This window comes from Balaenoptera acutorostrata, chromosome 4 (assembly GCF_949987535.1).
Source record: "Balaenoptera acutorostrata chromosome 4, mBalAcu1.1, whole genome shotgun sequence".
NCBI lineage: Eukaryota > Metazoa > Chordata > Mammalia > Artiodactyla > Balaenopteridae > Balaenoptera > Balaenoptera acutorostrata.
The window spans coordinates 12,472,438-12,487,978 of NC_080067.1; the positions used below are offsets into that span (position 1 = coordinate 12,472,438).

General features: G+C 41.1%; 1 protein-coding gene across 1 annotated transcript in view; it reads left to right on the forward strand.

Moving 5' to 3' along the window:
* The window catches only part of COL6A6 (collagen type VI alpha 6 chain), a 172,983-nt gene that overhangs the window by 67,881 nt on the left and 89,561 nt on the right, over positions 1-15,541 (forward strand). Inside the window, exons 7-10 of the mRNA XM_007166983.2 lie at positions 1,725-2,300; positions 4,134-4,703; positions 11,936-12,279; positions 12,363-12,441. Of these exons, the coding sequence (XP_007167045.2) occupies positions 1,725-2,300; positions 4,134-4,703; positions 11,936-12,279; positions 12,363-12,441 (1,569 nt within the window). The remainder of the gene's footprint in view (positions 1-1,724; positions 2,301-4,133; positions 4,704-11,935; positions 12,280-12,362; positions 12,442-15,541) is intronic.

The following is a 15,541-nucleotide window of genomic DNA, read 5'->3' on the forward strand; positions in this document are numbered from 1 at the left end:
GGGGCTCAGCCTTGTATAATCTGAGTTTAGGGGATACGTGTGGTCCACTGAGACAGGCAATAGAGGGGTATAACCTCCTGGGCAAGGTGTCTCCCCTTTGACCTAACATCCACTATACATGTTTGTTCATTTTGCAATTTTTAAAAATCAATACTTACATAAAATGAGATAATCTTTGTAAAAACATGTTGATATTTATTAAATCCTATAAAGGAGGAATATAATATATGAACTTGAGCAATGGATGCTTCCAAGGAAATAAGTAGGTTAGTCACCAATGTGTTCCTAGGAGACTGCAGAGTAAGGGAAGTGATAAAACTTAGGTTCAGCAGAAATAAGGGACTGATTTATATAGCGACCCATGGGACTTGACGACAGGGGCATTCTGAAAAACCTCTATGAAGGAGATGGATCTTAATGGAATTTTGAAGGAAAAGAGGGACATTGTTCTGTTGTTCAAATAACAGTTCTGGTCAACCCCCACTGGAAGTCTTGGTGACTATGTTTTGTGGCAAGAGGAATACACCTGGATTGCATGTCCTGGTAACTCCACCCAGAACAAATCTGACCTTTTTGAAGGGTGCCAGCTACTGAGCAGTCTACCCCCCAGCCCCCTGGGTAATCCAAGCAGGTCCCCTGGGCAGCCGAAGGCCAGAGGGACATAGTTTCTTCTTGTGTGGACCCAGACTTTCTGGAGAATTTGGTTACGGCTCTGTACACATGGTCTCTAGTTAGGGGAAAAGTGCATTGGCTTTAGGGTTTGCAACAGCCCTACCACGGAGCAATAAAGTGGCTGTCAAGGAAGGGAATGTGGTGAGCCTTGGAGGGGGTGGGGGGAATCCTCTCACAATTCCATTTCTCCAGAATGGATGCGTTAACATTTGGAACACACCTTCCTAAAGCCTGTAGAGAGATGGTGCTACATAGAGACTAAATCATTCACCATCTTACAATTCCACTTCTCCAGAATGAGTGAGTTGGAGTTTGGAACTCTGTACCTTGAGTTAGAATGTGATACACACATGGACTAATTGGGTCTTTCCTGCTTTACTTTTCCATGGCATTGACCCCACGTTTAAAAAGTTAACGAGAAGTCATGCTAGGACCACTTGGTTGGGCCAAGTGTGAAATGGGCTTATTTTTATGACGAGGCCCAATCATGAAAACAGATAATGTCTTAAGAAAGTCAAAAAGGGAGAAAATGTAACCTTGAAAAGTTAATCATGAAAAAATTATACAGTGTTGCCAAATTCATTTTCATCTGGTCATTTCCCCAAGGTTCATCTTAAGAATAAAATCTCATGATCCCTGTGGCTTAAAAAAAATAAACAAATTAGTGTAAATGAAAGCACATGTTGAATGTACCACCTACACAGGAAAATTCCCTCGGAATTTTGAATTATTTTTTTTTTTTTGGTCCAAAAGCACTTGACATGTTTATCCCTGATGATCCTGTGACCCACCTTGCCACTCCCTTCCCAACCCCTGCAGTAGGCTTCACGTCACATCTGCCTTGTCCTAAAAGCCACCTACATGAGCATTACTATGTCCTGGCAGCACAAATGCATGTGTGTTGTGTCTGTTGTCCAGGGAGCGGACATGCCAATGTACAGCTTGATCCTATGGAGAGGAGACACTGGCATTTAAAAAACAGATGGGGGAGGGGAGTCCTGCATGATGTGCAAGCTAATCTCGTCCAGTTTTCCTTTCTCCTCCTCCTTCAGAATGCAAACGCATTGAAGTTTTAGACATCGTGTTTGTAATTGACAACTCTGGCAGCATTGACCATGATGAGTATAATATCATGAAGGACTTCATGATTGACTTGGTGAAAAAAGCTGATGTGGACAAGAATCATGTCCGGTTTGGGGCTCTGAAGTACGCGGATGACCCAGAGGTGCTGTTTTATCTGGATAAGCTTGGCACAAAATGGGAGGTGATCTCGGAGCTCCAAAATGACCAGCCCATGGGGGGCAACACTTACACCGCCAAGGCCCTGGGCTTCTCAGACCACATGTTCACTGAAGCCCGGGGCAGCCGCCTGCACAAGGGGGTCCCCCAGGTCCTCATCATAATCACCGATGGGGAATCCCATGATGCTGATAAGCTCAATGCCACAGCCAAGGCCTTGCGGGACAAGGGCATCCTTGTCCTGGCCGTGGGGATCGCTGGTGCCAACCCCGTGGAGCTGCTGGCCATGGCAGGATCGAGTGACAAGTACTTCTTCGTGGAAACTTTTGGAGGTCTGAAGGGGATATTTTCAGATGTGTCCGCCAGTGTGTGTAACTCTTCAAAAGTAGGTAAGATTCGTCCATTAAGTTTTTAATTATCAGCAGAGGTCCAAATAAGGGAGAAACCAAAGAGAAGGGGCACTGAGGGTTCTGCAGAAGTTCCCACATTGTGGAATCTCAGGTTGGAAAGACATCAAAAATGTTTCATTTGGCCTTCCACAACATTCCCACTCACTTCTGCTAAAACTCTTCCAACGATGGAAAATTCGCCATTTCGAACAGGCTTTATTTATTGGAACACAAATGTGTTTACATGCACTTTCACCCACTAGTTCTTCTTCTTGTTCTTTACACAAGAAATCAAATCCCTCTCTTCCTAAGAACCAGCGACCACTGCTAGAAGTCCTCTCTCCTCCATTCTGGAAGTCCCCTGTGCCTTCACCCATTTCTGTTATGGCACAAGGTCATTTGCAATATGGAGCCCAATGTTAAGCACTCAGTTTTAGCCTCAGATGTTTCCAGAGAAGAGTGTGAGCAGGACTTCTTTTGCCCTGGATGTTGTGTTTCTATTCCAGCAGCTGGAAATTGCATTGCTGTATGTATGTGTGTATGTATGCATTCATTCATTCATTAAGCTGCCACTTTACACTTTTGTTTCAAAGGGAGACTGTGGTTTATTAAAATTCCTTAGTATTTCTATTAGGATGTGCTTTACTAAAAATACCAAGTATTTTTTATTAGATGAATTAATATTAATCAAGGATTTCAATATCTTGGTGCAGTTCCTTTTAAAATTTATTTAACTTTCCTGTTTTTCATATGCCTTGCCTCCTGAGAATGCAGCTACTGTCTTTTTCTTTCACAAAACTAACAAAATCCATCTGGATCTCACTGAAAACTGGGATGAATCTCTTACTTTCTGTTGGCCAATGTCTAAAAATCAATCTGCCCTTTTCAAGTCCACTGTAGAAGTTGAAATTGAATTTTTATACTGAAAGTTTTCCCTTGGACACTGAAACAAAGGAATTTAATGAACTAACCAATTCCCGAAGGATCTGTTTACTCTATATTTTATCTCTTCCTTGCTTATCTCGGCAACAGGAATCTCAGACACCTTTAACATTTTCTGAGGTTAAAATGAGAATTAATAAAGTTAGTTCAATGGTGAGCTCTCTGGGGAATTCAAGGAAATGATAATGCTTTCCAGAAGACTAAGGAACACACATGAGCTCGTGCCAAGCATAACTCATTCACTGGCAATGGCCTTTCACATTCTTTTTGTTAATTTGCTGTGTTAAGACAAGGGAAGCCTCTCTAAACCACAGTGCATTGTTCAAAAACATTTTTCTCAAGTAGACATTTTTGCCTGTATACACCAGAAAGTGGGCTGATTAAGAAACAAAACTGACTAGATATAGTTTGGAAGTCATGATTCTCAAAGCTCAATTTGCCCTAAGAAACTAGAAAAGCACTTATTGGCTCAACTGGCCAGCAAGGCCAAGCCAGTAATACAGACCATCTCTCTCTTGTTTGCATCCCTAAATGGAGGTGTGTTTTTTCTTGCTATGCTGCTACTGTCACTGAGCTTTCTGGAAGAGTTAAAGCTAGATCGCAGGTGAGAACAATATTTCTGTGACACCACACCCATTTCTCTGACATCTCGGTGTGAGACCAAATGGAAAGCCAAGAGAAGCCTAAAAGGACATGGGAATTGTATATGCCTCATGCTGCCTTTATAACCAATTGTTTGTTTTTGTTTCATCTCCAATTAATGGGACCACAGGGTGGCTTAAGCTAAGAAACCACCTTCAGAAATAGCATTTCTCTGTAGCTGGAAACGTTTGACTTCTGCTGGGTTAGAGAAAGAATAAAAATCTGATTTTGTTGCTGTGTACTTTGTAGATTGTGAAATTGAAAAAGTAGACCTCGTGTTCCTCATGGATGGTTCGAATAGCATTCATCCAGATGACTTCAAGAAGATGAAGAAATTCTTGGCATCTGTCGTTCAAGACTTTGATGTCAGTGTCAACAGAGTGCGTATAGGAGCTGCCCAGTTCAGCCACACTTACCGGCCGGAGTTTCCACTGGGAACTTTCATCGGCAAAAAGGAGATCTCCTTTCAGATTGAAAACATCCAGCAGATCTTTGGATACACGTACATTGGCTCTGCTCTCCGGCAGGTAGGGCACTACTTCCAGCCGGACATGGGCAGCCGGATCAACACAGGTACCCCGCAGGTGCTGCTGGTCCTCACAGATGGCCAGTCCCAAGACGAAGTGGCTCAGGCCGCCGAAGAGCTGAGACACAAAGGGATCAACATTTACTCCGTGGGCATAGGGGATGTGGATGACCAGCAGCTCGTTCAGATCACCGGGACCGCCGATAAAAAACTGACAGTTCACAACTTTGACGAACTGAAAAAGGTCAAGAAGAGGATCGTTCGCAACATCTGTACCTCGGGGGGTGAGAGCAGTGAGTATTGAAAGTGTCCTTCGTGTTTGTTCCTTCCCTGGGGCTGGTGGGAAAATGTAGATTTGTGCCTCTGGATTTCAAATGAAACTTTTCACTGTTATCAAGTATTTTGTGTGACTTGTGGATTAAGAAACAGGATATTGGAGAGACTCTGTCCTTTTTTCTCCCCGTCTCCTGGGAGTACATGCCCCTTCTGTGAATGGGAATGCCTCAGCTTCCGAAGGTGTGAGGAGAAGGCCGTTGTTTACACTCTGGTTGGTTTCAGAGGCTGCGGAATGTGTTCCAAAGAAATGAACTATTTGACAGACTTGGGTTGCCTGGCAACGGGGCTGCCAAGTGCTGCCACAGGTAGGGAGCGAACATACGTAGAGGTTTAGAGCTTTGTTATGAAACTTCACTGCAGGAGTTGGTGAATATCTTCTTAAAAATTAGCACATTTTGACATTTTTCCAATAGATGGAAAGAAAGGTCTTCAAGGATAAATAACTGTTTCTATTTTTATAAAAGTTCTGACTGGGTTAGCTGTGATTCTGTATAACTACCCGTGGATTATAACTAACCCTGGATTTCCACCCGGGAGAGGAAGGCTACACGGTTGCTAAGAGGCAGCTCTGGAAATGGTCAGTTAACTGGGCTGCAAATCCCCACTCCATGGCCATTTTTTCTTGGACAAGTGGCTTAACTTTTCTAAGTTTAAAATTTTCTCCTCTGTAAAATGTGAATGACAGAACACCTAGTTCAGAAGATCATTGTGAAGATGAAACGAGAAAATGCATATGTAACGTTACTTTGAATAAGCATGACACCTGGGATGCCATTATAGAGTTACTTCACTTTTGTCTACCGTTGACCCATTCAGTTTATTCATGGGGGTCAGCTCTTCCCTTGCCCTCAGTCACTTTCAGGAAATAAGTGAACCTCTTCTTGGTGATGAATATGTCCATCCCCGTGGGACTATTCAAACTTCACGCTCCATGAAGTTTACTGCGCTTTCCCTGCCACAGGCCACTCACCATGACAGAAGCGACTACACACGGTTGGCATTTTATCCACTGTTCCCCACCTCCCACTTCTGCCCCCTTCTCCCAGGCCCTGCCTTCTTCTTACTGACCATGGTTTCTGGCCTCTCCAGAATGGGCTGGGGAAGGGAGAGGAGCCAAAGAGATTCAGGAAAGTTCCTACTTGATGGTGCTTTTCAGGACTTCGTTTTCTCAGTAACCCATGTCTAAAGCTGGGCCCATTCATGAATGTTTCAATGACTTCCCCTCCTGCCCCCCCACCAAAGCACATTTGTCAGGGCATCACTGTCTCTCCACCATAGCTCCCTTAAGGACGGTGAGCATCTCTCAATTCCAGATGTTCCCTTATGCTTTTCTCAGCCTCTGGGCATCTAGTGATGCCTCCAGCTTTATCTGCTGCCAGCTCTTTGCCCCTCCAGGTGGCCTTCTTGGATGGGAGATCAGAGGAGCCCAACACAGCTCTTTCTTACATACAGCCATATCACCTCCACAGGAAACAATTATATGTCAATTTCCCCAGTAAAGACTGGAAGTTCCAGCCCCCCGGTGTGGGTGCCTCTCCTTTGCAGAGAACAGCGTGCCATCGTGTCTCATTCTTTAGAATTTCTAGGCTGTGTCGTCTCCAAGTTACCTCTCAAATCTCCTCTCTCTTGACTTAAAGAGGACGTTACCGCCTCTCCTTGTGTGTGTGTGTGCTTGCGGGGAGAGACCTCATGGCACTCCAACCATCCTCTCCAAAAGTGCTCCTCTAAACTCCAAGCTCAAACCTTTTATAAGACCCAGTGTGTGAGCCAAAGGTTAAGAGTCCTGTCATTGGTCAGGAACCATTGCCTTTGTAAACCCCACTCTACTTTCCCCCCATACTTTGGAATGTGCCTGGTGTCCTCAGCCAAACCTTCCACATGACTTTCCGTTTTCACATGAAATACCCATTTCCAATTATTAGGCAGAAAATGATCCTGGAACCATCTAGTCTGTCCTAGAGAGGGTGAAAGAAAACCATGTGGAAAGTCAAAACAGCAGTCATGAATGTATAACTAAATAAATACACAAATAAGGAAAGTACCCTATAAAGATAAACTTGAAGTGATTACTGTAGCAAACAAGAATGTGTGAGGCCTTTGTAGCCAAGCCTGGGCTGAGGACTAATGAGGCTAGAGTGATAAAGCTGATAAAGCTTCAAAAGGCTGTGCAGACATAGCAGAAGATACTAGCTCCTCTTAAACGATAAACCCCTAAATCAAGGAAATCAGACAGTAGCTTGGTGTGTCTCAAAGCAAACCAGATTCAGAGCCTGAACATCCAGCTTTGCTTCTTATTAAAATATGCACCACTTTGGAGAGGTCACTAGCCTTTCTTACTTTTCTCATTTGTGCAGTTAAATCATCTCTGTTTCTCTGATTGTACTTAGGATTCAATTTATGGGAAAGAATGGTCAGCTGCATGGAGATACGAGGGAAGAATCAGTATTTCTTGTGCATCTGTGTAGGCTCAAGCATTTTAAAGTGTTTTAAATGCATTATCTCATTAAACTCCCAAACCCTCTGTGGTTTGGTTTCATTCCCATTTATAAATGAGAAACTAGGGCTCTAAGGAATATTGGTAACCTGACCCAGATCATACAGGAGGCAACAAAGTAAGCAAATTTTGAAACCTAGGTCTGTCTGATTTCAATCCATTTGTGGGTTGGTAAATAAGCTGCCAGTTCTCTTGATATAATTGCTGTCTAGGTTATCTGATGCTTACATTATAAATGATGTGCTTCAACAGTTAATAGCTGAAACTTATTAAGACATCATGGGTTTATATCTCAAAAGTTGCTGCTCCCTAAGGAAGCCACTCGCTGCTAAGCTGTCACTTCCAACAGCACAATCTAACACTTGTAACCTGCATGATCTGGCATCACTAGACACCCTGGAGGTGGTGAAATAAGGTCGTTCAGCGTAGGAGCTCCAGACAGGCCTGGATCTGATTCCCACATGCGAGATCCACCATAATAACTATGAGACCTCGGGCCAGCTTCTCTAAGTCACAGCTTCCCCTTCTGCAAAATGAGAATTAGAAGCACTTCTACTTATTCTGTGTTTCATAAGGACACGTGAGGAATGCATGGGAAGTGTGTATAAATGTTCAGCATGTCTTGTTAACTCTCACAGCGTATTACAGAGGGTATCTTGAAGTGATCTCATTAATACAGGTACATGGAGTGATGGGGTAGTTTAGTTCACAGAAGGACAGTGTACCAAGAGTTCCTTGGTTCAGGAGCTTTAATAGTTTAGCAACATTTCAGAGCCATATTCCAATTTAATGCCTCAACATGCATCAAATTCCCCTAAACAACTAAACTCCAAAGTCTGTTTTCTTATCTTCATTCATGCTTATTCTGATTTTTCTTGGAGTCTGCCTATTCTGACCACCCAAAGGAGACCCCAGGCAGTTTTCAGGATATGGACTTGCCGCCTTTTCTGGTGTGGAGCCATGACTGGGTAGCAAAAGAATTGAGAGTACCTCTCATCTTTTACATCATCATGGAAGATGAGTCAAAAAGGAGATTCAGCAAAAGGCCAGTCTGATGAAGATGAAGTAGACACACCCTCAGGAACTGACTCAAGGAATGTGGGAAATATAAGGAAAAAATAGATGGTCATTTCCAACTTTTCTTGACAAATCTCTTTATGTTCCTGTCTTAATAGCATTCTCTAGAAAGCAGAGCTTAAAGCACAGTTTATGTGCTAATACTCCAGTGGGAGTACAGTCCCAGGGAAGTAAGAGTGAGTGGAAGGAAGTGATACAGGAAAAAGAAAAGTACATACAAGATGTACATTACCAAGATAACTACAGCTTTTGAGAAAGCATCACTGGTACATTGGTCCTGCAGAACATCACCCAGGGAAGCCTCAGAACCACTGCACAGACCAGCCCATCAGGGGGAATAAAGGCTGGTTATCGGCCGGTTCCTTCCTATCTACTGCCTCTCACTGGTCAGAGTTCACCCCATGGAGACGTACTCTCCCACCCTACTGCATCGCACTACCAGCCCTTTGGAAAACCAGATATGGGGCCAGCAGTGCGTTGTACCTGTGGCTGAAGTAGTGGAAGGGGCCAGAGCTCCCATGAGTTCAGTTGGGTTGGACGTGGGCACCAGAGTCATTGAGGACTTACAGCAGTGAGAATGATGGAGGCCGTGTCAAAGCCTGCCCACCCCCCATAGTGTGGGAGACCCAGCGATGGCGACTGCCGAGGCTCTCCAGTGGACAAATGTCCAACTCCTGGGTGTGTGTGCAGCCGGGGCCGGGGGAGGGGTAAGGCAGAAGCAATCTGGGAGGTATATAAACTAGGTCTTGAGCTAACTATATTTTCTAGATCATTCTATCTCTTTTTTTCATCTAAGATATCCCCTTCTTTCAAATCTCCAAAGAAATTTTTCTCTTATCCCAGGTAATAACAGTCAACAGCCCGACTTTGCCCTTTTCTCAAAAATCTTTTGAGAAAAGGGCAAAAATCTCAAAAATCTGTCTTCTAATCTTATAAATATACCCTACCATCTTGACAGTATTTCTTTCTTTTCTTAAAAATTTTATTGAAGTATAGTTGCTTTGCAATGTTGTGTTAATTTCTGCTATACAGCAAAGTGATTCAGTTACACATATATATATATATATATTCTTTTTCATATTATTTTCCATTATGGTTTATTACAGGACATTGAATATAGTTCCCTGTGCTGTACAGTAGGTCCTTGTTGTTTATCTACTTTATATATAGTAGTTTGTATCTGCTAATCCAATTTATCCCTCCCCTATCCCCTTCCCCCTTTGGTAACCATAAGTTTGTTCTCTGTGTCTGTGAGTCTGTTTCATAAATATGTTCATTTGTTTGACAGTATTTCTTAATACTAAAAATCTGCCATCATTAACTCCAATTAAGGACTTTCTTTATAGGTCAGATAATTAAAATCAGCTTTGGGGTTTAGCAGGAGACCATTACTGTCTAGTTCAATCCTTTTTTTTCTGTTCTTTTGTATTTTTATTTTGAAATATATAATCTTATTTTTATAGACAAGAAAATTAATGCCCGGAGAGGTTAAGAGATTTGGCAGAAGTTATTTGGTAGTAACACAGCAGTGACCTGTACAGGACTAAAACTAAACTCTGCCTCCCCAATCCAGGGTTCCACACTGCTATTTGGCAAATTCTCAGAGTACTGGTTTACTTGTGTTTATCACCCTCTGTAGCCAGTCCCATGGATTACCTTCTTAATTTCCCTTGCATTTATTATCCCCTTTTGATTCCCACTCCTGCTATTCTATTGATACTGCAATCCTTCATTATTTCTCTTTGGAAATCCACTTTTAGCCTTCTTCCTAGCCCACTTCCAAAATCATCCCTGCCTCTTCAAAGGCCTCTTAATTTGAGGGCAGATGTCCTGCAGAGTCTGCAAAGCCATTCCATGATTTGCATGGCCCACTCTCTCTAATTGTATGTACTTGTAGACATATGACTGCCACCTCTGGACTTGTTCCCCAAATTCCATTCCTTTGATCACATTATCATGGACTCATTTGTCAATTTGAATTAGTTAAATAAACACCAGGAACTTGTTTACTAGAGTTTATAATCTCAGTAAACTAGACAAAAAGTTAAAACACTTTATTTTTAAAGGGGACAGTTCCCAGGAACACTCAATGACATTTTGGCATATTTGCCAATGTTTGTTTTTTCACAAGAGACTGTTCTCCTTGAAGGCAGTAATGTGTTTTGGTAAATGGATGGTTTTCTGCTCAGGGATTAAAACAATGTTCATCCAAGAGTGAAACTTTCAATCTCAAAATAGAAATGAAAGGATATAGATTTAAGAGGAAGCTTGGAAAGGACATATTCTAGTGCTTCCTTCTGACTAGTTTCTTTTTTTTAATCTCACTTTCTGAATATTGGAGAAGACATTTTCCAATTAAGTACAGTAAAATAAGAAAACTCACCTTTCAGATGTTTTGGTGACTTTGATTTACCTCAAATGTCATGGTGAAAATTGATTATCAAATAAGGTTTCTTCTCCCTCACCCAACTCTTTTATCTTTAAAAGTGAATCAAGTTCCTGTCCGTCATTTTAAGAACTGAAACTGATATTTTGGTTTCAAAGACTTGCAAATGCCCAACTGACCAGTGTGTCTGGAAGGCGGGCGTTTGTCTACACAACAAATATCTGAAAAACTGCTTCTCTAAATAATGCAAATTAAAAATAAACATCCCTATGCCTTATTTTACCAAGCAAGCTGTGTGTGTGTGTAATTTGCTGGAAAAGGTTGAAGTTTCTAGTCAACCTAAAAGTTCTTGAAAAAAGAGTATATATGTCATAGGATTTTACCCTTCTCATTATCTTCCTGTTAGGAGGCTCAGCTTAAAATTTCAAGCCCTTGTAGTTTCTCCGGTGCTTAAATGTCTCTAGAGTTAATAAGGATGAGAGCAAAGCACTTTAAACGCAATGCTTCTCTAAGTATTTCTTAAACTCCAAAATAGCAGTGGCTTTGGCTTCCTGAGTGGCTGAGCTCTGAACACAAAGCTTTCTTTGACATGGTTGAATATGGGTAATTCAGTACCCAGTTTCTTCACTTGAAGGACTCCAACCAAGCAAGATCTCAAAGGATCTCACGGAGTCTCTGTTTTTCTTTTTACTTTTTCTTTTCTGAGTGGATGTTAGGAGACAAAAAGAGGAATCAAAGATTCTTTTCAGAAAGATAAATCATCAAAATCATTCCTTTAGGAGTCTTTTGTGTTTTATTTTTTCTAAATTACTTTCTCTATTCAAGTGTTTTAATATTTCCCTTATAATTATAATTTAATATTTGTTGAATGACCTCAGTTATAAATAGCATGATATGAATTTCCTATTTTAGACTGTTAACATTTCCACAACATATTTCAGCTATTTAAGTGACTACATAGCTTTTTCAATGGACACAATGAAATCTTTCAGAACTTCATTATAGAATCATCTAGATTTTATAGATGCTAAAAAAATAACACTTTTTTATGAAAAAAAAGTGAAAGAGTGATTCTGAGCCTCTTCCATTATTCACTCATACTCTTTCTTTTTTTCCAACTTTATAACTGGGACAGAAACAAGAATTCCAAGTCCCGTGATTCAGACATGACATCCAGGTCAAATAAAGCTATTTGTTAGTCTAATAAGATATGCTTTTCCCTTGAATCCTAGATTGCTTTGTGGACATTGTGGTGGGATTTGACATCTCAACTCAGCCGAATGGGCAGACTTTGCTTGAAGGTCAGCCTTGGATGGAAACTTACCTTCCAGACATCTTACGTGCCATCAGTTCCCTCAGTGGGGTAAGCTGTGAGGTGGGCACGGAGACTCAGGTTAGTGTGGCTTTTCAAGTGACCAATGCCATGGAAAAATATACCCCCAAGTTTGAGATCTACAGTGAAAACATACTGAACAGCTTGAAGGATGTAACAGTTAAAAGACCATCTCTTCTCAACACAAACCTCTTGAGTTCTCTGTGGGGTGCATTTCAGAATAAATCAGCTGCTCGGGGAAAGGTAACTTGGTTTTATTTTATTTATTGGCCTTTGGTGCAATGACTTCCTTTTTACTCATTTTTCTTTTTTGAATACTTTCCTAGGTGGTTCTCTTATTTTCAGATGGATTGGATGATGATGTTGAAAAACTTGAGCAAAAATCTGATGAACTTAGAAAAGAAGGTACCAAGCCTGGGAGGACTGGGAAAGGAGTGTTGATGAACTTTATAATCTCAAAACTCATTTCTAGCTCTTACATTTCCAGACACTCAAATAGCACTGAATTTGCCAGCCTCTCCACTCTGGATGCACTTGGCAGAGCAAATGAGCTCTCACAGCATTTTGGCATCTACTTTTTCCTCTCCCCATATGAAACAGCACTGAATACAGTGTCCTATCCTTTCTCTCATATCACTTTATTTCTTCTTCCTAAGCTTTCCTGGAGGATGTTCCTGTCTCCCTTGCCCCGCATTGTCTAATATTGCTATGTCTGTAGTGTCAGCAGAAGTGAGCCAGGTATATTTCTCCTTGACTAAGGAATGGGAGAGTTGGATTATTTTCTTCTAACACTCTTAAAGTTTCCAGAGTTACAAGCAGTGTTGGACAAGTTTACTCATGTTTCGGGACTTCATAATCAGTTCCTTCCTTCAGATAACAGATGGACCAACTATGGTGTTTATGAGTTTGTAAAGCTCTGGCACCAGGCTTTCGGCTTTAGAAACCAATGCCCATTCTGACTCATTGTCAGTTCATACTAAAATATGGATCAGTGGAAGAAAAATGCATTCACATGTTCCAGTTTGACTGAAAATAGAAATACTTTTTTATAAGTGGATGTAATTGGTACTCCACCCAGACCCCTTTACAGACAGGTTTCCCCATCCTCCAGCTGCTAACACGTTACCCACAGGTTCCACTTTCTCTGAGGAACTGCCCTTTGCCAGTGGGAGCCACCTTACCTGGAATGTTACTCCCCATCCCACCCCTGGGCAGCAGGTAGAGTACAGAGACTTGGACCTTTGCCTCAAAGTGGCGCCAGTTGTGTAGTGTAACTCATGCTCCAGAGTTCCCAAGGGATCAGGATGAAGCTAGATGTCAGCTGAAACACTGTCTGGCTCAGATCCTTCCCCAGCCCTACCCTGCTTACCTTTTGCCCCTTTCTTTCAGAGAGTGCTTCCTCAATAAATTGTGTGTGTCCAAATTGTTATCTCAGGCTCTGCTTCTAAGGAATTTAGCCTAAGACATCTGTCTCCCAGGTTAACTATTAGAGGCTGATTAGATTTTGTCTTTTCTTTCTGGTTCTCTTTCCTCCATCTTAAACAAATTGTTGAATTCACTGAATTCACAACTGAACAGTAAGGATTTTTATTTTATTTACTAAATCTGCTTCTCTTTATTCTGTCAAGTCTTGACCTTTTTTCCTGATCTGAGATGGAGATATTAATGAAGACTGAGAACAGGACCCTAGAGTGGGTGGGTAGGGTTTTTTTCAATTTCAGTTCTTCTTTCATGGGGGAAAGATGTTTCTCTTGCAGACAACATCAGAGTTTTCTCCAGGAAGTTTCTCTCGGAACACCCAGATTTCTAAGACCAATCTTCTTTCTTCCAACTCCCAAGGAAAAACTAGTAAATGAGTTTCAACTTCAGAAGCTAGATTTTGAATATCCTCAGAAATTTAGAATCTTTTTTCAATATTCAAAAATCAATTATATTTCCAAATGCTAACGAAAAACTGGAAAACAAAATTTAAAGAGCCATTTACAATGTACACACAACGTGAAATACCGACATATACATTTAACAAAATATACTTGTTTGTTTGCTGAAAATTACTAAACAATGATAAAAAGACTCAATATGGTTAAATTTCAATTCTCTCCAAACAAATCTATAGATTCAATTAAATTACAGTCAAAATCATAGCAGGATATTTGTTAATATAGGAAAGCTGGTTCAAAATGTATGTGGAAATGCAAAGGAGCCAAAATAGTCAAAACAATTTTGAAAAAGAGGCAAAAGTTGGAGGACTCACACTAGCTACAATTTTTGAAAGGGAAAGGTAGAGGGGTGTGGGTCATAATGTTCTTTGAAAAGTGTCGAATGTCTCTTAATAGGAACAAAGAGCACCTCTGGTTCTGGCTTCCCTTATTTAAATATAGATGATTTCAGTTGATGCTGGGCCCTATGATCTGTTAACCCAGGAGAGCCTCCCTAACTTGAGGCCCAGAATCTATACACGTAAACTGTGCCATCACCGTGGAACAAGAGGAGACCAGGAGAAAAGTATCCTCAATGATGGATATCACTTTAATCCATGTGGATTGGGGTATGAATCAGTTTCTTCATTTTAAAAAATCCAGTACTCTAGAATCTTCTCAGTGATTCTTTATTCTCCCAATTTTTGAAAACTTTTCTTCTTAATTCATTTTTTAGGAATTGAAGACACTGTATTTAAGATCATATGACTCATGTACTGGATGAGTCTGAAAGGATCAAGTCCTCCATCCTGAGAAAAGCAGTTACAAATTATAGTTATATGCATACTTTCTGCAAATAAACAATCCCATGGTTCTAATAACTCTTAAAATTTTACATTTCCTGGAACTTATAAGAAAAATCAGATGTGAGATCTTTTCCCCTTATAGATAGACCCACTGGCATGCTTTCTTTTGATCATTAAATGCCAGTTGATGAACTCAGCATTCCTCATTGCCTCTCCCAGCCCTCATCACTCTTCTCCCCATCCTTCTCACTCCTGGAAGAGTGACAAGCTGTCTTTGTTTGCTTGAGACAAGCCAGAGACTGTCAGCCCTAAAACCAGGAAAGTTCGGGCAAACCAGGACAAGTTGGTCACCTCACTCATTGGTGATTCTTCCTTTATTCTACTTCAGCAACCACACTGTTTGTATCTCGTAGAACTTGAGCCTCCCCACTCTGTCCCTGAAACTGTGTTCTCTTCATTCTCCTCTTCCTCTCAGAGTCATATAAGAAGGCACTCTTAACTCTGCCAAGTCCTTGAACATGCTTTATTTATTCTGGGTCATTGGTTTTTAAGTCCCATCCAAAGAATTCTTCACCTATCCCTAATAAAATGAGAAAAGTTATGCTAATATAGTCATGTTTTCATAAAACTAAATTTATTCAACTTTAGGACTGCTCTTTATGATTATGTCCTTAGTACATTTTTGTTATTAAAATGTACTTTGAGTGTAGGCTTTGGAGTCAGGCTGTCTGGGGAAAACCTTTGCTTGTTTGTAAAATAGAGCTATAATCACACTTATCT